This window comes from Hyla sarda, chromosome 2 (assembly GCF_029499605.1).
Source record: "Hyla sarda isolate aHylSar1 chromosome 2, aHylSar1.hap1, whole genome shotgun sequence".
Taxonomy (NCBI): Eukaryota; Metazoa; Chordata; class Amphibia; order Anura; family Hylidae; genus Hyla; species Hyla sarda.
Window position 1 is genome coordinate 393,565,264 of NC_079190.1, and position 24,128 is coordinate 393,589,391.

Here is a 24,128-nt window from a genome sequence, read left to right on the forward strand (position 1 = left end):
ATTTAAAAAAAAACAAAAAAAAAAAACAGTTTTTCACCGGAGTACCCCTTTAAGCTTTAATAACTCTGGGATGAATTTGATTCAGAGAAAGTTTTTTCGTAACATATTCTACTTTAACATAAAGGTACATTTTTGTCGATACTTGCATCATTTCTTGGTGAAAAATGCCAAAATGGCAGGAAAAATGTGAAAATTTAGCATTTTTCTAAATTTGAAGCTCTCTGCTTGTAAGGAAAGTAGACATTCCAAATAAATTTTATATTGATTCACATATACAATATGTCTACTTTATGTTGGCATCATAAAGTTGACATGTTTTTACTTTTGGAAGATGGGCATGCTGGGACTTTTAGTTATGCAACCGCTGGAGGCACACTGCTACAACCCCCATGCCCTTCGTTATCCGTGCATGCTGGGGATTGTAGTTATGCAACAGCTGGAGGCATAGAAAAATGTGCCTCAGCTGTTGCATAACTACCACCCCAAGCATGCACAAACTACCAAAGGGCATGCTGGGAGTTGTAGCTGTGCCTTCTGCTGTTGCATAACAACAACTCCCAGCATGCCTTTTTGTGCATGCTGGGAGTTGTTGGTAGGCAACAGCAGGAGGCCAGCCAGCGGCCTCCTGCTGCGCTCTGTCACTCCTGCATCAGGTGAGGACTCCCATCACCTGCTCTCACCCTCCGGAACAGGGGTGGAGCGGGTTCCATTAGGGACACCCCCAAAGCAGGCGTCCTGATTGGTTGACTGGTAACGGCCGACGAATCAAGACAATCGTGAGATGGCACCAGTGCCATCTCACTCCTGCTGCTAAAGGATGATAGGTGCCTTCTTGGAAAGCACCTATCACCCATTTTTTCTGGGTCACCGGGGACCCGATTGACCTAGAATTGCCGATCTAAATTGACACACATGGTTCTCAGGACCCCCCCAGGGGTTTGCACGGGGTGCCTGCTGAATGATTTCTTAAGGGGTTGAGAAGAACAATGTCCTTAAGGGGTTGAGGAGAACAAAAAAAAAAAAAAAAAAAAAAAAAAAAAAAAACTTTTTAAGCATATCTTTCTCCCCTCAGCAGACCCAAACAGTACAACAGTTTAACAATTACTGCCCACCTTTCTCCTGCAGCTTCTCTTCTGACATGTAATCGGGTGCTAGGGGAGGGGGGCCACCAGGCATTGGGGGCACCCCTGGCCTATATGGAAACACCCCAGCCATGGTGTTTCAAGCTGAAAAACAAAAAGGCAAAGTTGAAATAAGCAGAGACTCTACTCCATACATAGAATAATGAGTAAAAACCACAACACAAAATGTAGAATTTAGAAATTCATCCACACAAATAATCTGAACTGGACAAACAATAAAAATCTGGGTGCATGAGTCAAGCAACAAAGTTTTAAGGGCACATCTGCTGTAACCAATATTTTCCAGCCCTGAAATGGGTTCACATTTAAATGAGGCTCAAAAGCCCAGGAGCGTACCCAAGCAAGGTAAAAGCCCAGGAGCGTACCCAAGCAAGGTAAAAGCCCAGGAGCGTACCCAAGCAAGGTAAAAGCCCAGGAGCGTACCCAAGCAAGGTAAAAGCCCAGGAGCGTACCCAAGCAAGGTAAAAGCCCAGGAGCGTACCCAAGCAAGGTAAAAGCCCAGGAGCGTACCCAAGCAAGGTAAAAGCCCAGGAGCGTACCCAAGCAAGGTAAAAGCCCAGGAGCGTACCCAAGCAAGGTAAAAGCCCAGGAGCGTACCCAAGCAAGGTAAAAGCCCAGGAGTGTACCCAAGCAAGGTAAAAGCCGCTTCTGAATCCACCTATCCCATTTGACTGACACTAGATAAACAAGGACAGGGACTGGACTTACATGGGCTCTTGCTGTGCTGGGAAACATCCTCTGGGCTTTGAGCCTCCTTTGCATAATGAAAAAAAAATCTTATATCTCAGCACTGAGTGTAGAGATAAAAATAAGGCGTTCCTGGAATCCTGAAGAATAGTCCTTTCTAGCAATGGGCTTATTTACACCACTATTTTCTTGCTGACAGGTCCACTTTAAGCAAACCAGCAGTATTTTATTATCCAGATTGCGGTGTCAAAAGGGATATCAGACAGATTAGCGATATCTGGCATTAGACGCGGGTCCCGGCTGCTGGGACTCCCCACGTATGAAGCGTACTCAGCAGCTGAACATGCTTTATACACTGGTAGTGGGACTAGGGTGTTCATGTATGCCTGATGTCACCAAGGGGCTGAGTTATTTAAAATTGGGAAAAAGCAGAGCAGACCTGTAGAGCACGGGGCATGATTTGAATAAAAAAGCAGCATAAAAAAAAAAAGTCTCAGCTGTGTTGTAATTTTTCAAAAAAACATATTCCCCGAAACAAAAACAAAAAAATTATTAAAGACCAGCCTGATTACAGCAACACCAGATTTGTATAGTTTGTCATGTATTACTAATTTTAAAAAATTCGGAACTTTTTCAAAATTTTTGTAGTTTCCCCTTTTTGACCCCTGCAGCTTTTTTAAAAAACATTTTTTTTTCGCATACCAGGCTGTATGAGGGCTCCTTTTTTGCCATAATCTGCTTTTTGTATTGGTACCATTTTGGTATTGATCCGATTTCTTTAATTGCTTTTTAACTTTTTTTTTCTGGGATATTATAAAAATTGCAAATCTGTGGTTTGTTTTTTTTTTTTTACATTTATGTAATTTACCATATGGGATACATAATGTTATATTTTAATAGTTTGTACAATTACGCATGCAGCGATAATAAATATGTTTATTATTATGTTTACATGTTTTTATATAGGAAAAGGGGGTGATATGAACTTTTAACATGGAAGGGGTTAATGTGTGTCTTTTAAACTTATTAAAACTTTTTTTTTTTTTTTTTTTTTTACACTTTATTAGACTTTTAGGAGGAATCATTAGATTCATCATACAGATCAATAGAGTTCTATTGAACTCCATTGATCTGTGTGCTCTGTAATCTACCCCACCAGGGACCATTCACATGTCCATTTAGACGCCGCTGTCAGCTTCGACAGCGGCGATTTAAAGGGTTAATAGCCAGCCGCGGCGATCGCCGCATGCTGGCTATTAGCGGCAGCCCCACCGGCTACTGAAAACAGCCGGGGACGGCAGAGTATGGAGTGGGCACGAGTCGGGAGGCGGTTCCATACAGACTGCTGAGCGCCGCCGCTCTTGTCAGGTCCGGCCCTGCTTGCCAGAAGCCAGGCTAAGGGCCGGAAAAATTCACCTGCTCAGCGCCCGGAACTGCGTGTCCCGGGCGTCGGGTGATAGGAATTCCACATCCCTGAACTCCACTTGAGCAGCCTATAATTATTGAAAGCATTAAGATTTTTTAATAGAAGTAATTTACTCTGTTTAACTCTCTGGAGCCAGTTGATATAAAAAAAAAATATATACATATATTTTTTCCCCCCTGGAATACCCCTTTAAGCAGGCAGTCTAGGCACATTTAAAAATAGAAAGAAAAATAAATTAAATACAAACTAAGGCTCCTTTCACACTGAGTATTCATCAGTTATTAAACATCCATTTTCTGTGTAAAAACCGATGTATAATAACAGATGCCAACGGCTGAATAACGTCCATCAAAATAACAGCATATTCATCAGTTTAGACCCGTTATAACATCTTTCACGTACAGCTGTTTTAACACCTCTGCCTACAGACTACAGCTAATCCCATTATGGAACAGACTTCTTTCCATGATGGGAGTAGTAATTCCCTGTTTGCGGGAGTCTGTCAGTGGCTGGGGAGGCTACATTAGTGTTTGTACTACTACCCCCATCATGGAACAGAGTCTGTTCCATGATGGGGGTTGTAGTACAGGGGCTGAGGGATTGATCACACCAGGTTTTACTTCTGAGACCCGATGCGATCAGAAGTTAGAAAGCAGGGGAGCAGGCGGCATGCTCCACAACCCTGTGATGTATCTTGTGTTTTTACTTTAATTTTAAATCCCCCGCAGGTTTTTAAAATGAACATTGTGAGTGGCAGAGGGGGCCATATGTATATTAAAAGCTCTAACACTTCTAATATGACCCCCGCATTTATAAATATATACCCCCCACCGGCGCATTTATAATGTGCGCCCCCTCCCCCGCAATGCATTTGCCATATTATGCCACTGCAGCGCTATATGTGAAAAGTATATCTATCAGCAGCCGACCGGATGATGCTAAAACAATACTTTTCATACATAGCGCTGCAGGGGCATATGTATATAGAAGTGCTGGGGGGGGTTTAGATACCGTATTTATCGGGGTATACCACGCACCGGCCTATAACACGCACCCTCATTTTACCAAGGATATTTGGGTAAAAAAAGTTTTTTACCCAAATATCCATGGTAAAATGAGGGTGCGTGTGTGCGCGTGTATACCCCGATATACCCCCAGGAAAGGCAGGGGGAGAGAGGCCATCGCTGCCCACTTCTCTCCCCCTGCCTTTCCTGGGGTCTAGAGCGCTGCTGTCGGCCCTTTTCACCCCCTGGTTATCGGCGCCGCTGCCCGTTCTGTCCCCCTGACTATCGGTGCCGATAGCCAGGGGAAGAGAAGCGGCGCCGACAGCCAGGGGGAGAGAGAAGGGGCAGAGGCACCCATTGCCTCCCCCCATCCCCGGTGGCATAATTACCTGAGTCGGGTCCGCGCTGCTTCAGGCCTCCGTCGTGCGTCCCCGGCGTCGTTGCTGTGCTATGCACGGCGCGGCGCACTGACGTCATGCGCCGCGCCGTTCAGCGCACAGCAACGACGCCGGGGACGCACGACGGAGGCCTGAAGCAGCGCGGACCCGACTCAGGTAATTATGCCACCGGGGATGGGGGGAGGCAACGGGGCAGCGGCGCCGGCAATGGGTGCCGCTGCCCCTTCTCTCCCCCTGGCTATCGGCGCCGGCACCGATAGTCAGGGGGACAGAACGGGCAGCGGCGCCGATAACCAGGGGGTGAGAAGGGCCGACAGCAGCGCTCTAGACCCCAGGGAAGACAGGGGGAGAGAAGCGGGCAGCGACGGCCTCTCTCCCCCTGCCTTTCCTGGGGGTGTATCGGCGTATAACACGCACACAGACTTTAGGCTAAAAATTTTAGCCTAAAAGGTGCGTGTTATATGCCGATAAATACGGTATATAGCGTCATCTGCCCCACAGCCCTTCTACATAGATATACCACCGCAGCGCTATGAATGAAAAGCATCATCATGCCAGCCAGCTGCTAATAGAAATACTTTTCACATATAGCGCTGCAGTGGCATAATATGACAAATGCGTTGCGGGTGAACATTATAAATGCGCCATGGGGGGTATTTATTAATGCGCTGCGGGTGGCATGTTATAATAGCGCTGGTGGCTAGATATATAGGCTATATGTCTGCTCGCCCTGCAGTGCTATATATGTTGCCTCCCTAGGCGCTTCTAATATACATATGGCCCCCGCTGCCACTCACAATGTTCATTTTAAGAACTCCGGGTTGGGGGGGAGAATTTAAAAATGAAAGTAAAAATATGCCGCCCGCTCCCCTGCTTTATAACATCTGATTGCATGGGGTCTCAGAAGTGAGACCCAGTGTGATCAATCCCCCAGCCCCTGTACTACAACCCCCATGATGGAGCAGTATGTTCCATGATGGGGGTAGTAGTTCAAACACTAATGTAGCCTAGCCACCGCCAGACTCCCGCAGCTGGGGAATTACTACTCCCATCATGGAAACAAGTCTGTTCCATGATGGGAGTAGTAGTAGTCCCTCAGCACTGCAGGAGTCTGCTGATGTCACCTCTTCCGAGCATGCTCAGAAGTAATAATGGATATTATAAACCGGGTGCAAACGGATTACATAAAGGCTCATCCGTTCGCCGTCAATGTTAAAAATGACGGCCGTTAATTTACCCGTTTCTTGTGACGGAAGTATAATTAGTGCATGTGCCGTTATTTCTTCCATCACAAATAATGTCTGTTATTCATGACGGACTATAACGGGTCATAACTGATAATCAAAAAATCCCATAGACTTGAATGGGATTTTGTAACGGACGTTTAACATCCGTTTTCAAAGCTTTTCTACTGGACGCTTATAATAGATCTTTTAAAACAGAACAACTTTATAGAGTGTGAAAGGGGCCTAAGCAGGATACCACCAAAATACAACAGATCAAAAGTTGTTGGTAAATGTTGGGCATTGTTTACATCTGGAGGATGGACAGGACTCATGCTACTCTCAGCTGCCATTCGGATACAACTGTATGCAGTTTAGGTAATCAACAAGCCAAGTGATCATCTGATGTTCACCAGAGCAGGTGTCCAGTGTTTCCCTAACACTGTGCCCCCAGCTGTTGCAAAACAACAACACCCAGCATGCCCGGACAGCCAAAGGCTGTCCGGGCATGCTGGGAGTTGTAGTTTTGCAACAGCTGGAGGAATACTGGTGGGTAAAAACTGTTCTAGTGTTTGATATCACCAACAGATCCACAGAATAGAGCATCAGCAAACATTTGACCACTGGCCCTTTTAGAGAGAGGGGACACAGGGTCCCAATCACGTGATGTATGTGCGCACAAGAGTTATAGATAGGTGCTACCATTACTACATAAGGCCAAGAGGAGCAAAACACCAAAAGGAAACCAAGTGCAAGTTCAACGGTAAAGAAGCCAAAGAACATGGACCAACAAAGACTGTGAGCGTGCTATAACATCACGTGATGTGCATGAAGTACGATGGGTATGTAATGACCAATAAACCCTCCAGGAACAGAAACGCGTCCGACAGCGCAAGACTAAGCACCAGAAATACCGCAAAGAAAGTAAATGCCGAAGCGGCGCCCGTCCAGTGATCTCTCCCGCACTTTAGGCCTGAAGCCTCTACACACACACGCACGTCCGACCATAAAACATGGCCGCAAAGGATAGATCACCTCAGAGTTAACCCGCAGCGTTACCCAGGACACAAACCTGACTCTCCGCCTCCTCTCCTCCGTCCTGATCGTGCGGACCCACAAACCGAACAACTACGACGGCGGAAAACGCAGCACACACGATTGGTACGGTGACCCGGAAGTAGAACAACAGGGCACTACGTCAGCACGCCAACCTCTGAACCAATAGAGTCACAGCTCTAGGGCTCGGGCCAGGAAGTAGTAAAAGCGGAAGTAGGTGTGGCCTGCGCGCTCTAGGGTTAGATTACATTGTAGGGGGCTAAAGGGTCTGCTCACTTTGTCCACCAGAAAATAGCTCCATTATAGAAGAATGCATGTGTTCTATAGGAATTAGTAATTAGAATTACAGGACTCAGGCTGCATTCACACTGCCGTCATGTCCCGGCAGCACAAGGGCCGTTGAAAAATGAGGGGACATACTAAACAGCATAGATTGATGATTGACTGCAATTCTCATAACTATCACTAGATGTCACTACACTTTTTACACTCATGGGCCGGTGTGAGGTGGTTTTTTGCGCCCCCGTGAATCCTTGCGTCGGCTCCTCCCCCAGCTCTCCGAAGATTTCCGAAGCTAGAGCTGGGGGAGGGTAGAGCAAGGGGAGAGAGAAGTACACGCCCCCTCCTTCCTCTCCCCTCCCTGAGCTCAGGACGGACGTAGATCTCTACGGGGAGAAGTACACGCCCCCTCCCTCATGTTCCTTGCTTGAGCGCTGTCTGTTTTTACTGTACACGGACTGGGGATGTACTGCAGGGACTGGGAATAAATCTCTGACTGGGGATGATTTCTATGTGAGGAGGAGGGGGTCCCTGTTATGTGTGTGTGTGTGTGCTGGGAGTTGTAGTCCCTGGTATGTGTGTGTATGCTGGGAGTTGTAGTCCCTGTTGTGTGTGTATGCTGGGAGTTGTAGTCCCTGTTGTGTGTGTATGCTGGGAGTTGTAGTCCCTGTTGTGTGTGTATGCCAGTGGTTCCCAACCAGGAAATGCTGGGAGTTGTAGTCCCTGTAAGGTGTGTGTATGCTGGGAGTTGTAGTCCCTGTTAGGTGTGTGTATGCCAGTGATTCCCAACCAGGGAATGCTGGGAGTTGTAGTCCCTGTAAGCAGTGGCGTTGCTAGGGTTGGTGTCACCCGGTGCGGTAGAAAATGGTGTCACCCCCATACCTCCCCCCTCCCCCCAGTAAGTTTTTAGCCTGTTGTGACAGACACCACTGTTGTAGCGCATTGTGAGAAATCCCAGTATAATAATCAGATATACCAGTTGCCACAGAATGGGAAAGTGTTAAAGACTTTTAAATATACAGCTCCCAGAATTACTTAAAGGGGTACTCCACTGGAAAACATTTACTTTTATATCAACTGGTGCCAGAAAGTTAAACAGATTTTTAAATTACTTCTATTTAAAATCTTAATACTTACAGTACTTATAAGCTGGTGTATGCTCCACAGGAAGCTGTGTAGTTCTTTCCAGTCTGACCACAGTGCTATTTGCTGACACCTCTGTCCATGTCAGGAACTGTCCAGAGCAGGATAGGTTTGCTATGGGGATTTGCTCCTACTATGGACAGTTCTTGACACGGACAGAGGTGTCAGCACAGAGCACTGTGGTCAGACAGAAAAGAAATTAAAAAAAAAGAAAATAACTTCCTGTAAATCGCTTATACAGCAGCTAATAAGTACTGGAAGGATTAAGATTTTTAAATAGAAGTAATTTACAAATCTGTTTAACTTTGTAGCACCAGTTGATTAAAAAAATGTTTTACAGTAGAGTACCCCTTTATGCAGTGGTAAGGTTATGCTGGGAGTTGTAGTTTCACTGACCATAAATGTAGAACTGACAAGCGACTACAGCTCTGATAGGACATAGAGAGGAGAATGTACAATGGTATCAGTGACTACAGGTGACGTCTTCTCTATAGTGAGGAGAATACACAATGATATCAGTGACTACAGGTGACGTTTTCTCTATAGTGAGGAGAATACACAATGATATCAGTGACTACAGGTGACGTCTTCTCTATAGTGAGGAGAAAACACTATGATATCAGTGACTACAGGTGACGTCTTCTCTATAGTGAGGAGAATACAAAATGATATCAGTGATTACAGGTGACGTCTTCTCTATAGTCTTCCATTATCTAATTCAGATGGTACATACCGCCAGGACTTGTTCCAGCTAAAACTTATCTCTGCAGAATGTGACGCCCAGACGTCTCCTCACTATGTCAGCGCATTCTCATCCTCTATATGAAAACAATTATTTTTATAAACCTGCCAGACACTGTATCCTCTAAATATAATACTACTATACACTACACTCTTTGATTATAAACCTTCCATACACCATGCACACTGAATATAATACTACCACACACTGTACATTCTGAATACCAACACATACTGTACACTCTGAATATAAATCAGCCACATACTGTACCCCTGAATATAATACTACCACCCACTGCGCCCTCTGAATATAATACCGCCACACACTGTACCCTCTGAATGTAATACCGCCACATACTGTACCCTCTGAATATAATACTGCCACACACTGTACCCAGTGAATATAATACCGCCACATACTGTACCCTCTGAATATAATACTACTCAGACTGCCAGCAGTAAAATAATAAATATACATACCTGCTGTCACTGCCCCGGTGCCTCCAGTAACCCGCTCTGGCCTCCGCCCCGATCCTTTTCCTGGTTGTCGGTGGTCGGTGAGTCACACTGCCGCTCAGCCTATCGCCGGCCGAGTGCAGTATGACTCACCGACCACCGACAACAAGGAAAAGGATCGGGGCGGAGGCCAGAGCGGGTTACTGGAGGCACCGGGGGAGTGACAGCAGGTATGTATATTTATTATTTTACTGCTGACAGTCTGAATGGCAATTTTTGCATCCTGGAGTACTCCTTTAAGTTAGAGAAATATATATTGTGAAAACCCCTCTTATCATAAATCATCCTGTACAGATTAACATTAGGGTAGAGTTACATGTAACAGATCTGCAGCGTATTTTACGCTGCGGATTCACCGATGACTTGACTCTATAGAGTGCCTCCTGCTGTTTTCCCCCCTGTGTGCTGCTCACAACAGCAATCTGCCACTAACAAGCAGCCACACAGGGACCTGCGAGTCACTGCGGGCACATGCTGTGTACTCGGAAACATCATGGAGCTGCTCGTAGTGGCGGATTGCTGCTGTAAGCAGTACACGGGGGAAAACAGCTGGAGGCACACTATAGGTTCAAGTTATTGATGGATCAGCAGAGTAACATACACTACTGATCTGTTACATGTGACCCTATCCTAAGGGTGCATTCACATGTGCATATTTTTGCTGCAGATTTGCTTCAGCAGATTTTGCTACCCATTGACTTCAATGGGTAGCAAAATCTACCACAGCAAATCTGCAGCAGAAAATGTATTGAATCTGTGGGGGGAGGCGGGGGGCGATTTGTGGGCTGCACACGTTCAGCCATCCTGAATAATGGTATCTGCTTGTTCATGAGGTGACCATAGAATTTGGGGTCCGGAGGCAGCGTGTGTATGTATGGTGTGCATGTATGTACTGTATGTATGATGTATGAATGATGTGTGTGTATAAATAATGTGTGGGTATGTACTGTATCTTTGATGTATGAATGATGTGTGTGTGTATGTACTGTATGTATGATGTATGAATGATGTGTGTGTATGTACTGTATGTATGATGTATGAATGATTGATGTGTGTAAACAAGATGTATGTATGATGTGTGGAGATATATTATGCGGGGGGGATCTGGAGGTGGCGGGTGTATGTATGATATGTGTATGCATGATGTGTATGTATGATGTGTATGTATGTATGCATTATGCATGTGTGGGGTGGGGGGCGGAGGCGGCGTGTCTATTATGTGTGTGTATGTACTATATGTATGAATGGTGTGTGTGTATGTACTGTATGTGGCAGGATTATATTCAGGGGGTACATTGGGTGGCAGGATTATATTCAGGGGGTACATTGGGTGGCAGGATTATATTCAGGGGGTACAGTGTGTGGCAGGATTATATTCAGGGGTACAGTGGGTGGCAGGATTATATTCAGGGGGTACAGTAGGTGGCAGGATTATATTCAGGGGGTACAGTAGGAGGCAGTATTATATTCAGGGGGTACAGTGGGTGGCAGTATTATATTCAAGGGGTACATTGGGTGGCAGGATTATATTCAGGGGGTACAGTAGGTGGCAGGATAATATTCAGGGGGTACAGTGGGTGGCAGGATTATATTCAGGGGGTACAGTAGGTGGCAGGATTATATTCAGGGGGTACAGTAGGAGGCAGTATTATATTCAGGGGGTACAGTGGGTGGCAGTATTATATTCAGGGGGTACAGTGGGTGGCAGTATTATATTTGGGGGGTACAGTGGTTGGTAGTATATGCAGGAGGTACAGTGGATGGTAGTTTTATATTCAGGGGGTACAGTAGGTGGCAGGATTATATTCAGGGGGTACAGTGGGTGGCAGGATTATATTCAGGGGGTACAGTAGGTGGCAGGATTATTTTCAGGGGGAACAGTAGGAGGCAGGATTATATTCAGGGGGTACAGTTGGTGGCAGTATTATATTCAGGGGGTACAGTGGGTGGCAGTATTATATTTGGGGGGTACAGTGGTTGGTAGTATATGCAGGAGGTACAGTGGATGGTAATTATATATACAGGGGGTACAGTATTTAGCAGAATAATAATGATTATTGTCTTCATACAGAGGATGAGGAGCCTATGATGTCCGGGCATCAGATTCTGCAGAGAAGATGGAGCTGGAAGACATCCTGACGTCTGAACCAGATGAAGAAGAAAAGACAACAGAGAAGACATCACTCAGGTCACTGATATCATTGTGTTTTCTCCTGACTGTCCTCAGCTGGAGTCACTTGTAAGTTCCACAGTGATTATGGGTGATGCTGTACCCTAATCTGGGCCTCTCCAGCTGTTGCAAAACTACAACTCCTATAATGCCGGAGGCTCTCCAGACATGATGGGAGTTATAGCTTTATAACAGCTGGAGAGCAAATGGAACCAGGATGATTGGGTGATTGGTGGGGGTCCCAGCAGTTGGACCCCCACTAGAAAAATGTGCTGCTTATTCTTAAATTCCTGTTTTGTCTGTCTGGCCCTGCCTGTTAGTCACTTATATTGTTGTGTATTCTCCTGACTGTGTCCCATCAGTGCTGTAGTCACTGATATGTTTGTGCGGCCGAGTAAGTGGTCGTCCGAGATTGGGGAAGCGGGTCGTCAGGTGGTAGGGGGGCCCAAGTCAATTTTTCGCACCAAGTGGGTGCTCTGCTCCTGGAGATAGGACTCAGTATCCCTCGGTAATCAAATCCAAATGAAAGAAGAAGCCGCACTCCAAAATAGCTTCAAAAGCTGTGGTTTATTCACCCATCATGTGAATGGTGCTACGTTTCGGTCTCCACAATGAGACCTTTCTCAAGCCAATTAAACAGCATACCTCACTTCCTTTTATATGCAGTCCACTAGTGACATCAGTGTACATAACATATTTAGCGTCATATAACACGCACTTTTTAGGCTAAAATTTTTAGCCTAAAGTCTACCTGAGTGTTATATGCCGATAAGCCGCTGCAGTTCAATTATTTAAAGCGGGCGCTTTAAATCAATGAACTGCAGCGGCTTTGCAGGTGCAGAGACCGCCAGCACTGCCGGCTTCTCTGCCCCTGTCTGTCCTGGGGTCTAGAGCCCTGCTGCCGGCCCTTCTCTCCCCCTGGCTATCGGCGCCGCTGCCCGTTCTCTCCCCCTGACTATCGGTGCCGGCGCCCCATTGCCACTCGTCATTGCGCCGCGCCGTGCAGTGCATAGCAACGACGAATGGGACGCACACCGGAGGCCTGAAGCAGTGCGGACCCGACCCCGGCCACAGGTAATTATGCAACCGGGGATGGGGGAGGCAACGGGGCAGCGGCGCCGGCAATGGGTGCCGCTGCCCCTTCTCTCCCCCTGGCTATCGGCGCCGCTGCCCCATTGCCTGCGCCGCTTCTCTCCCCCTGGCTATTGGCGCTGGCAATGGGGCACGCCACCGATAGTCAGGGGGAGAGAACGGGCAGCGGCACCGATAGCCAGGGGGAGAGAAGGGCCGGCAGCAGCTCTCTAGACCCCAGGACAGGCAGGGGGAGAGAAGCGGGCAGCGATGGCCTCTCTCCCCCTGCATTTCCTGGGGGTGTATCGGTGTATACGCATGCACACACACGCATGCTCATTTTACCAAGGATATTTGGGTAAAAAACTTTTTTTACCCAAATATCCTTGGTAAAATGAGGGTGCGTGTTATAGGCCGGTGCGTGGTATACCCCGATAAATACGGTAATTTACATAATATATTCATATAAACAAAGAAAAAAAAGTGACATTTGTGTCATTAGTTGTCAGTGATCATACACGCCCCTCTCTTCTCTTCAGCACGTTGCCTCCGTATGTAAACAAATGGAGAGCGCAGAACCGGAAGTCGTAATCGCTCCATCTGCGCTCTCGCGATGTTAAACTCATGGTGATTGGTCCTCTTCCTCCTGAGTTTAACATCGCGAGAGCTCTCCATTTGTTTTGCAAACGGAGCTCTCCCTTTGTTTTGCAAACGGAGGAAACGTTCTGAAGAGAAGAGAGGGGCGTGTATGATCACTGACAACTAATGGGTGAGTCACAACCCACTTTTCCGATTAATTATGAATATCTTGGATGAAATAATGAAGGTATTGAAGATCGGGTCATGATGATACCTTCTGTTATGTATTGTTGCACATTGGATGTTATTACACTGAATGCAATATGACACATTGTACACGAATGTCACTTTTTTTCTTTGTTTATATGAATATATTATGTAAATTATGTACACTGATGTCACTAGTGGACTGCATATAAAAGGAAGTGAGGTATGCTGTTTAATTGGCTTGAGAAAGGTCTCATTGTGGAGACCGAAACATAGCACCATTCACATGATGGGTGAATAAACCACAGCTTTTGAAGCTAATTTGGAGTGCCGCTTCTTCTTTCATTTGGATTTAATCCGCTATGTGTGATACTGTCTGCTGAGCCTGTGTATCTAAATCTGTTATGTGTGATACTGTCTGCTGAGCCTGTGTACCTAATCTGTTATGTGTGATACTGTGTGCTGAGCCTGTGTATCTAATCCGTTATGTGTGATACTGTCTGTTGAGACTGTGTACCTAATCCGTTATGTGTGATACTGTCTGTTGAGCCTGTGTACCTAATTCATTATGTGTGATACTGTCTGTTGAGCCTGTGTACCTAATCCGTTATGTGTGATACTGTCTGCTGAGCCTGTGTATCTAAACGCGTTATGTCTGATACTGTCTGCTGAGCCTGTGTATCTAATCCTATCATGTGTCTTACTACTGCTGAGCCTGTGTATCTAATCCTATCATGTGTCATACTACTGCTGAGCTTGGGGCTGGACTGGCCATTAAGAAACAGAGGCCATGTGAGAGGCCACAATAAGGGGCCATGAGCGGAGGAAGAGGGAGCAGAGGAGTCAGGAGGGTTTAGGGGTATGATAGGGACAGAGGGGTCTGGAGGAGGACACAGTGGTCTTGGGACAGAGGGATCTGGAGGAGGACACAGTGGTCTCGGGACAGAGGGGTCTGGAGGAGGACACAGTGGTCTCGGGACAGAGGGGTCTGGAGGAGGACACAGTGGTCTCGGGACAGAGGGGTCTGGAGGAGGACACACTGGTCTCGGGACAGAGGGGTCTAGAGGAGGACACAGTGGTCTCGGGACAGAGGGGTCTGGAGGAGGACACAGTGGTCTCGGGACAGAGGGGTCTAGAGGAGGACACAGTGGTCTCGGGACAGAGGGGTCTGGAGGAGGACACAGTGGTCTCAGGACAGAGGGGTCTGGAGGAGGACACAGTGGTCTCAGGACAGAGGGGTCTGGAGGAGGACACAGTGGTCTCGGGACAGAGGGGTCTGGAGGAGGACACAGTGGTCTTGGGACAGAGGGGTCTGGAGGAGGACACAGTGGTCTCGGGACAGAGGGGTCTGGAGGAGGACACAGTGGTCTCGGGACAGAGGGATCTGGAGGAGGACACAGTGGTTTTGGGACAGAGGTGTCTGGAGAAGGACACAGTGGTCTCGGGACAGAGGGGTCTGGAGGAGGACACAGTGGTCTCGGGACAGAGGGGTCTGGAGGAGGGCACAGTGGTCTCGGGACAGAGGGGTCTGGAGGAGGGCACAGTGGTCTCGGGACAGAGGGGTCTGGAGGAGGACACAGTGGTCTGGGGGGATAGAGAGGTCTGAAGGAGGATTTAGGGGTGCAGAGAACAGATGGGTCTGTAAGGGATATATTTAGGGGGCACAGTATCTGGCAGGGTTATAATGATTATTGTCTTCTTATGGAGGATGAGGATCTGTGGACAAAGTGACTAACGTATGATGTGCTTGTGTCAGACTCTGCAGAGAAGATGGAGCTGGAAGAAGTCCTGGCATCTGGACCAGATAAAGAAGAAGAGAAAAGACAACAGAGAAGACGTCACTCAGGTCACTGATATCATTGTGTGTTCTGTCTGACTGTCCCATCAGCTGGAGTCTATTGTAAGTTCTGCAGGGATGATGGGCGATAATGTATTCCAACCTGTGGTTCTGCAGATATTACAAAACTACAACTCCCATCATGCCTAGGGCTCTCCAGCATAGTCCAAAATGATGGGAGTTGAGAGGTCAGGCAGGCACACTGGGTGGGCACAATCCTTTGTAGTGGACACTATTATGTGTTAAGGGCAGGACCGCCATCAGAAATTTTGGGGCCCCTTACACGGATCAAGACCAAGGCTCCCCCACCCCCGGGTCCCACCTCTGATTCCCCCCACTAGGGCCAGTCCCAACCCTTGGACCTATATATTTTTTGAACTACAAAGAAAGTAAAGCTTTAGTATGAATTGGATACCATTTTAATCATATGGACCCCCAAAAGTTGCAAAATGATGGTTTTATTCAATTTTACCCCACCAAAAATTTTTGGGGGGAGGTTTCCATACATTTAAAATTAGTGTCATTACAAAGTACAATTGGTGGTGCAAAAAAGCCTTATATGGGTCTGTAAGGCTCTTAGAAGGCAAGGAGGAAAAAACAAAAATGCTTAATATATTAATTTAAAAAATCTCCTCTGTGGCACCCAGTCATTTGGCGCAGGGAGCAAATTCTGCTCCGTGGCCAATGACTGTTGATGCGGCCGCCGCACCCCCTCCATTCGTTTCTATGGGAGGAGACTTGATGGCTACGTCTTAGCCGTTACGCCTCCTCCCATTGACATGAATGGAGGGGGTGTGCCGTGATGTTTTGAATGCGGAAGCTGCAAGTTCCTAATGTCGCCGCTACCGGCACAGGGATCGCCGCCCCAAACATAAGATGTTAGATCGTGGGGGTCCTCAGCGGCGGGACCCCCACGATCTAACATCTTATGTTTGGGGCGGAGTACCTTTAAGTGGTTAAGTGTGTTAAATTATAAAGGTCCATACAATTACAATGATACCCAATTTATAGATTGCTTTAGTTTACTACTTAACTCTTTAATTTTTCTGTATACAGGGATGTATGAGGGGCATTTTTTTGTGCTCATGGGACTTTTTGACCACTTTCCATTTTTTTCTTCTAGTAGCAGTGTTTCCCAGGGTGCCTCCAGCTGTTGCAAAGGCAAAGCCAATGGTAGTCCGGGCATGCTGGGAGTTGTAGTTTTGCAACAGCTGGAGGAACCCTGGTTGGGAAACACTGCTGTACACTCAAAGTATAGGAGTTGGTTCATATAGTCTAGGTAGGCCCCACTGGTAATAGATGCCCCCCTATAGTTGTTGTAGGCCCCTCTCAGAGGGCAATATACCTGGGGACTGAGACCTACAACTACATTGGAGCAACTGTCAGCAAAGAGGGGCCCTACAACAACTATTCCCCCATATTGTTTTTGTAGGCCCCTCTTTGCTAACAGTTGCCCCCATATAATTGCAGATCTCAGTCCCTCCCCCCAGGCAGCAGGTTCCAGCTGCCTGCCACTGTCATTCCATATTTACGCCAACACACCACTACAACCCACCCTACCTCCGTCCCCCTGGCCCCCGGTCCCCAGCCAAGCTTTTAGCTTTTTTTTTTACTACCAAGTACCCTCATGGCCGGCCGGGTGCCTTCAGCTCAGGGCAGGCTCTCCTCCAAGGTCCCCAGGTCTCTTCATCCTGTACACTTCAGCTCCTCCCCAGGAGGCAGCGCTACTGAGATGATCAGCGTGCAGATTATAGCGCAGCGGACGTGCCTGCGCACGGCACCTTCATTATGCTACCTCCTGATGGCGACTCTCTTAAAGTTGCAGCTCCCGCTAGAGAGGTATGTGTGGCTGCTGGCCCGGGGGTGACAGTGTGACTGACTGACTGTACAGAGTACAGTCTGTCAGTGTATAATGGCTGCTCCACTGGAGCCATAAAAAAAAAAAAAAGTCCCGGACTCCCGGATTGGATACGGTAGCGGTGAGTGGGTGAGTGCGTACTGCATTTCTTCTGTTGTTTCTATATGATACTGTTCAGCTTTGTATGCACCCTGCAGGCCGTCACATCTACAAGGACCCGTTCATCCCTGCTCTATTGTTTAAGCTTTCGTCATCTTGTCTTGTGTCCATTACCAGTTTACTACGTCAGTGTGCCCTCCCCATTCACAGCTCTCAGTGATTTTTAAAAATAAAAAAGTGTCGGGCACGGCTGGGCTCCCTGGGGATCCGGGCCCCTTACTAGGGTACCGGTTGTACCCCCCTGATGGCGGCCCTGGTTAAGGGTCTCTTGTATGGTACAGCTATGCACTGAGCACACAGTCTATGTACTACTATACTATGTCATGGCACACAGTGGGTGGCACTAGTATACCCTAGCGGCACAGTGTGTGACATTATTATATCCTGGCAGCACAGTGTGTGACATTATTATATCCACAATAGGCGGAGGTCGGCACTTCCCTAATTTGGTGGTGCACGTCGATGGATCAGGCCCAGAACATAGTAGAGAAGTAATCCCAGCACTCACCATATGTTCAATGATATGCAATAAACTACATTGAATATATGGTGAGTGCTGGATTTACTTCTCTTCTATGATTATATCCATGCAGCACAGTGTGGGGCACTGTTAAAGCCTGGTGGCACAGTGTGCAGCATTGGTATATCTAGGAGGCACAATGTGCGGCACTGTTAAGTCCTGGTGGCAGATATTATGTAGCATTTCATAATTCCCCCCCCCCCCCCTTCTTTTTGCTAGGGATGTTAGGGACCCGCTAAATACAGATGGCCATGACGTGGCTAGCGGGCTTGTACTTCATGATCATCAAGTACAGTAACGACCCATTAGTGTAATGTAAGTATAATATTTTGTGTGTAGGGGTGAGACATGAGGAGGGATTTGGGTGGAATGGGGGCGTGGCCAGGGCGGAGTCTTGCCGGCGGCCTTTGCTTTATTTGGTCCGGGGGCCCTGAGTGTTGTCAGTCCGCCCCTGCGTGTGGTTGAGTTTTATCAAAATTTGTGCAGAGTATAAGTGGACCTGTTGCCCATAGCAACCAATCAGATGGCTTGTTTCGTTTTTTAAAGGATTTTTCAAAAATTAAGGAGGGATCTTATTGGTTGCTATGGGCTACAGGTTAACTTTGTCTCAGCTCACGTTTTGATAAATATCCCCCTCAGATCTTATTTTGTTTCCTGAAAAATTTTGATTAATCTAAATCCGAGCATTTTGGGACTCGATTAGGGTGGCCCTCTATGTCAATTAAGTTGGGCACCACTGAAAGTACATATGGGGGGGAGGGGGGTTCCTGTTCCCATCAGGCACCTTAGAACCCAACAACCAATTCCAGCATATTGACCATCAGCAAATTTAATAACATTCGCCCATGTTAAACCCCGACATATACCCCTTACTGTAAAACCATATAGTGGTATATAACGGCCATTTTTTTTGCAGTGGCAAAGAGCTCGTACATACGAACCTTAAATAGACAAGACCCGGACATTTAGGGTGCGTTCACGTTAGAGTATTTTCTTTCAAACTTGAAAGTTTGAAATGGGCGAGCTCTCCACGGAAAATCCACCGCAGACCCCATTACATTCACTAGGGTCTGCGGTGGATTTTTAACAGCGGAGATTCTGCTGTCAAAAATCTGCTGGGTGCGTTCATATGAGCGTATTTCCTTTCAAACTCGCAGCATGTTTTCAATGGGGTCTGCGGCGGATTTTCTGCAGCGGAAATTCAGCTGCCAAAAATTTGCCACTGACAGCTGGTGGAGAGCCCGCCCCCGTTCAAACTTTCAAGTATGAAAGAAAGTACGCTGGTGTGAACACACCCTTAAAGAGGATGTCCAGAAATAAAGGCAGCGCCACCTCTGTTCTCAGGTTGTTCATCTTATTACAACTTGTCTCCATTAACTTCAATGGAACTGAGCTGCAATACCACACACAAGCTGAGGACAGGTGTGGTGCTGTTTTTTGGAAGAAATCAGCTTAGTTTTTCTAACCTTTGATATATTGGTATATGTCAGCGTGGTTATAGGATGCAACTGGGTAAAGTATAGCTGACTCAGGTTTACTTATTGTAACATGTTCATGTAATGATCTGTGAAGGGACAGCGCCCGGTCACTTACCTGGTAATTGTAGAAAACTAGGCTAAGAGAATGGAGTCATGTAATGCGAGGTGGTGAGTTCATACAGCGAGTCCTATTATGGTGTGATGTAATACCTCTGTCTGTCTCAGGAACTATCCAGAGCAGGAGAGGTTTGCTATGGGGATTTGCTCCTGCTCTTGACAGTTCCTGACATGGACAGAGGTGTCAGTAGAGAGCAGTGTGGTCAGACAGATAGGAAATTCAAAATGAAAAGAACTTCCTCTGGAGCATACAGCAGCTAATAAGTACTATAGGAAGGACTAATATTTTTAAATAGAAGTATTTTACATACCTGCTTAACGTTCTGGCACCAGTTGACTTAAAAAATAGTTTTTCACTTGAGTACCCCTTTAAAATGCATATGATTGACTGAAGAAATGAGGGGGGGGCTTGTAGGGGAAAATCAATTAAAATGTATATGGCAGGGGATCGGGGGGGGGGGTTCATTAAAATGGCACAGGGGGATCAGTTGAAATGACACAGGGGGATCAACTAAAATAGCATTGGAGGATTGGGGGGACTGAAATGGCCCAACGTCCCAATATCATTTCAATCCCCCCCTTTGTTCCCTCCCCCCTGATTTTCCCATGTAATTTCAATTGTCCCCTTTAACCCCCTTTGCAATTTTAATCCCCTTCTGATCCCCCTGTACCATTTCAATTCCCCCATCTGATCCCCCTGTACCATTTAAATCCCCCCTACTCTGATCCCCCCATTTGATCCCCCCCATGCCATTTTAATCCCTTTTTGTTCCACTTTTCCATTTTTATTCTCCCCTTTTGATCCCCCTGTGCCATTTTAATCCCCCTCCTCTTATCCCCCCCTCCCATGCCATTTCAATTGTCAATCTCTGATCCCCCTGTGACATTTTAATTGCCCTCCTCTGATCCCACTGTGGCATTTCAGTTGCCCCCCTCTGATACCCCCATGCCATTTTAATCCCCTTCTAATCCTTCTGTGCCATTACATGACGTGTATAGGTGGAGCTATAAATAAATAATTAATTATGCAAATTATCATTGCCAGTATTTTTTTGCAATAAAGGTGGCAACCCTAATTGTATCATGACTTTATATTCACAAATCCTTCATATCCCAAACTTTATATCCCACCCTCATATTCTGACTAAAGGACCACTGTAGTGCTAGACTTTTAAATATCCCTGTGCCCGGGCCTCAAAAATAAACAAAATAAACTTTAACTCACCTTCCTACGAGCCCCCGTTGGTCCGACACAGGCCTCACGGTCCATCGGTGCGAACCTCGTTCAACTCCCTGGGGACGGGGACGCCGCAGAGTCGTCGGCTTATCACCAGCCACAGCGATGTCCCACCCCGGCCGGTGATAGGCTGAGCCCACTGTCATGTAAGGAGCTCTGGCCGGCTTGTGAAATGACAGTGGGCTCAGCCTATCACCGGCCGGGGTGGGACATCGCTGCGGCTGGTGATAAGCCGACGACTCTGCGGCGTTCCCATCCCCAGGAAGTTGAACGAGGTTCACCCCGCTGGACAGTGAGGCCTGTGCCGGACCAACGAGGGCTCGTAGGAAGGTGAGTTAAAGTTTATTTTTGAGGCCCAGGCACAAGAATATATAAAAGTCTAGCACTACAGTTGTCCTTTAAATCCTTTCCTCATATCCCGACTTCTTACTTTGTCCTCATATCCCGACCTCATATCTCGTCCTCATATCCTGACCTCATATCCCATCCTCATACCCCAATCTCATATCCCATCCTCATATGGGGCTGGTTTGTGATAAAGAGATTGTAGGCCGAAAAAATTAATTGGGCCTTGCTTTGTGATGGGATGGCTTGTGGGAGGGGTTGTGGCTCTATAGTCGGATTGGCACATTCACCCGGAGATGTGGAGGTTGTGGAGTAAGATGGGGCTGGGCTGTGATATAGACATTGGGGGAGATTTATCAAAAACTGTGCAGAGGAAGTGCGGTGCAGTTGCCAATGGCAACCAATCAGATCGCTTTTTTCATTTCTAAAGAGACCTCTGAAAAATTAAAGAAGCAATCTAATTGGTTGCCATGGGCAACTGCACAACTCTTCCTTTACACAGGTTTTGATAAATCTCCCCCATTGTGTTGAAGAGCCTGTGATGTGGTTGTATGGTGCGAAAATGGTGTTTTGGTGCCTTGAGCTGTTAAAAAAGGGCTGAAAATAGAAGAGTTGTAGATTGCTGGAGGGGCAGGATTTACAGGAGGGGTGTGGTTTGCAAGCTGGACTGACACACTCACCCGGGGATGCAGAGTGGAGCTGTAGGAGTCCCATAGACTTGCAAGGGACTTTAGTCAAAAACCCAGACCCTCGCAAATGGGTGTAAGTTAGGGTAAATTTAAGTCTACTATATTTTTAGTTGACATAAGTAACATGTGACCAAGTTTCATAGAAATATTTTCAGGCATTTGAAATTATGCTGGAATATAGACACATAGGGGGAGATTTATCAAACCCTGTGCAGAGGAAAAGTTGCCCAGCTGCCCATAGCAACCAACCAGATTGCTTCTTTCATTTCTAAAGAGGCTTGTGAAAAATGAAAGAAGTGATCTGATTGGTTGCTAGGGGCAACTCTTCCTCTGAACAGGTTTTGATAACTCTTCCCCATAAATACATTTGTACACACTCATGCGTTACGGGAGATTTATTAAAACCTGTGAAGAGGAAGAGTGGTGCAGTTGCCCATAGCAACCAATCAGATTGCTTCTTTATTTTGAAAAAGGAAAGAAGCAATCTGATTGGTTGCTATAGGCAACTGCACCACTCTTCCTCTACATGTGAAGTGATGAATCTCCCCCATTGAGATATATATATATATATATATATATATATATATATATATATATACATACATATATATATAATTGTGCAGCTCACAGCCACACGTACATGGTTGTCGGCCTGTTTGGCTCAGATACTGTATAAGTAACCGGTCTGCAGTGACACTGATTAAAGTCATATACATTGTACCATCATTTCCCCAGGATTGGCCAAAATCGGTAATGTTTACGAAAGAAGCTTCCAAAGAAATGTATTTGCAGTGTTATTGAGTAACGCTTGGTATTTCTCAGATTTTATTCTTGATCTGAATATATTGGAAAATGTATAAAAAAAAAAAAAGAAATGTATGTTTCTACACAACATGAAATCTTCTGTAGTTCTGTATTAATATAGCAATTGGAGGTCACATGTATAATCTGTATAATGTAGATACTAAGCCCAGTGCAGATACACATGATACTAAGGATGATATTATCTGTGTGTGGTGTGGCCACGCCCACTGATGTCACACATGTGATGTCATAAATCTATAGAATCTTGGGGCTAACAAAAACGGCTGCAGCCCTGACTTTGTTGAGGGAGTTGTATCACAGCAGTGATGGCGAGCAGTGGAAAGCGAACGGGAAAGCGCAAGTTTGACCAGGTGACCAAGGACACCACCAAACCGGCTATAACATTCCAGCCAACACCGGCCAAAAGATCTCCGCCCGCTTTGGCTCCCAGATCAATCCCGGCTTTAACATCTCAGCCGGAGGACATGGAGGTGGAGGGGAGACAATTCCCTGAGGATATCGACATGTATGATCTGGAGCCAAAGACGAGGAATTACACCTATGATGCGGATGGATCTTGTGTCATGGCCGATATGAGCTGGATTTGGAAGAGAAGGCGTTAGATCTACTTCTCCAGGAACATCATCTATAACATCTATTGGGGAACTCTCTTGAGGTAAGAACTTTACTGCAATGATCTCCTCTTCTCATACTCTTCTACTATTGCTCAAATACTAAATATTTCTTTATTTCTTTGCTTTCTATGTAGTTTCCCAATAACATCTATAACATTTGAGACTCTCCTGAAGACTCATCCAGTGAGGAGACCTCAGTGTAGTAGATTAGCAGCAGCCGGCACATCTGATACAGCGCCTTCCAGCCTCGCCATAGAGAAGACATCACTGTGCTACGATCTCAGAACATTTGAAGATACTGCGCCCTCCAGCCTCTACGCAGAGATGACATCACTGTGCTTAAATCTCACAACATGTTACATTTTGAGATTTAATAGTAAAAAAATATATATTTTTTATCATATGTTATTGTGTTTTATTGCATTATTACCAAGTCTTATACTCAGGGGACAATGTATCATGGCATAGAAAAGGGAAATATATTTGCACAAGGCTTGTTTTAAGTGAAAATGTGCAACCTTACCAACTTTTTGTGCAGCTAGAATTGCCACCTGGCTGGTATTTTAGACTCCCTGCTGGTATGTTTTCTATATAAAGACAGGCTATGCAATGGCCGGTATTTTTCTAAGCCCTCTGCGCTGTAAAGGAAGAGGAGAGAGCTAACCCTGCCCCCTCCCTTTGCCAGCTGAGCTCTTATTGGTGGAGACTTCTGCCAGCTGAGCTGTGATTGGTGGAGATTTCTCCCTCTCACACAGGCCTGTCATCTGCCTGCACGGAGCTCAGGACACTCAGTAAAGGAGAAGATTA

General features: G+C 46.4%; 1 protein-coding gene and 1 long non-coding RNA gene across 4 annotated transcripts in view; one reads left to right on the forward strand and one right to left on the reverse strand.

The window, feature by feature from the left end:
* The window catches only part of PRPF8 (pre-mRNA processing factor 8), a 33,281-nt gene extending 26,180 nt beyond the window's left edge, over nucleotides 1–7,101 (reverse strand). Inside the window, exons 1-2 of one of the 2 annotated variants that reach the window (XM_056558686.1) lie at nucleotides 6,953–7,101; nucleotides 1,113–1,226 (exon numbers count right to left, since the gene is read on the reverse strand). In XM_056558686.1, the coding sequence (XP_056414661.1) occupies nucleotides 1,113–1,215 (103 nt within the window). In that variant the 5' untranslated portion in view covers nucleotides 1,216–1,226; nucleotides 6,953–7,101. Of the gene's footprint in view, nucleotides 1–1,112; nucleotides 1,227–6,582; nucleotides 6,606–6,952 lie in introns of those variants that run through there. The other variant, XM_056558687.1, reaches the window with a different exon arrangement.
* A 27-nt stretch (nucleotides 7,102–7,128) lies between these two features.
* LOC130356760 (uncharacterized) lies at nucleotides 7,129–23,722 on the forward strand. Of its 2 annotated transcripts, XR_008888980.1 has the most exons (6): nucleotides 7,129–7,149; nucleotides 11,687–11,803; nucleotides 15,399–15,488; nucleotides 18,236–18,331; nucleotides 22,844–23,362; nucleotides 23,456–23,722. It is a non-coding gene; the product is annotated as an uncharacterized LOC130356760 (long non-coding RNA). The 2 variants fall into 2 exon arrangements; XR_008888981.1 differs by lacking the exons at nucleotides 7,129–7,149; nucleotides 11,687–11,803 and having other exon boundaries at nucleotides 15,223–15,488; nucleotides 18,245–18,331.
* The last annotated feature ends 406 nt before the right edge of the window (nucleotides 23,723–24,128 follow it).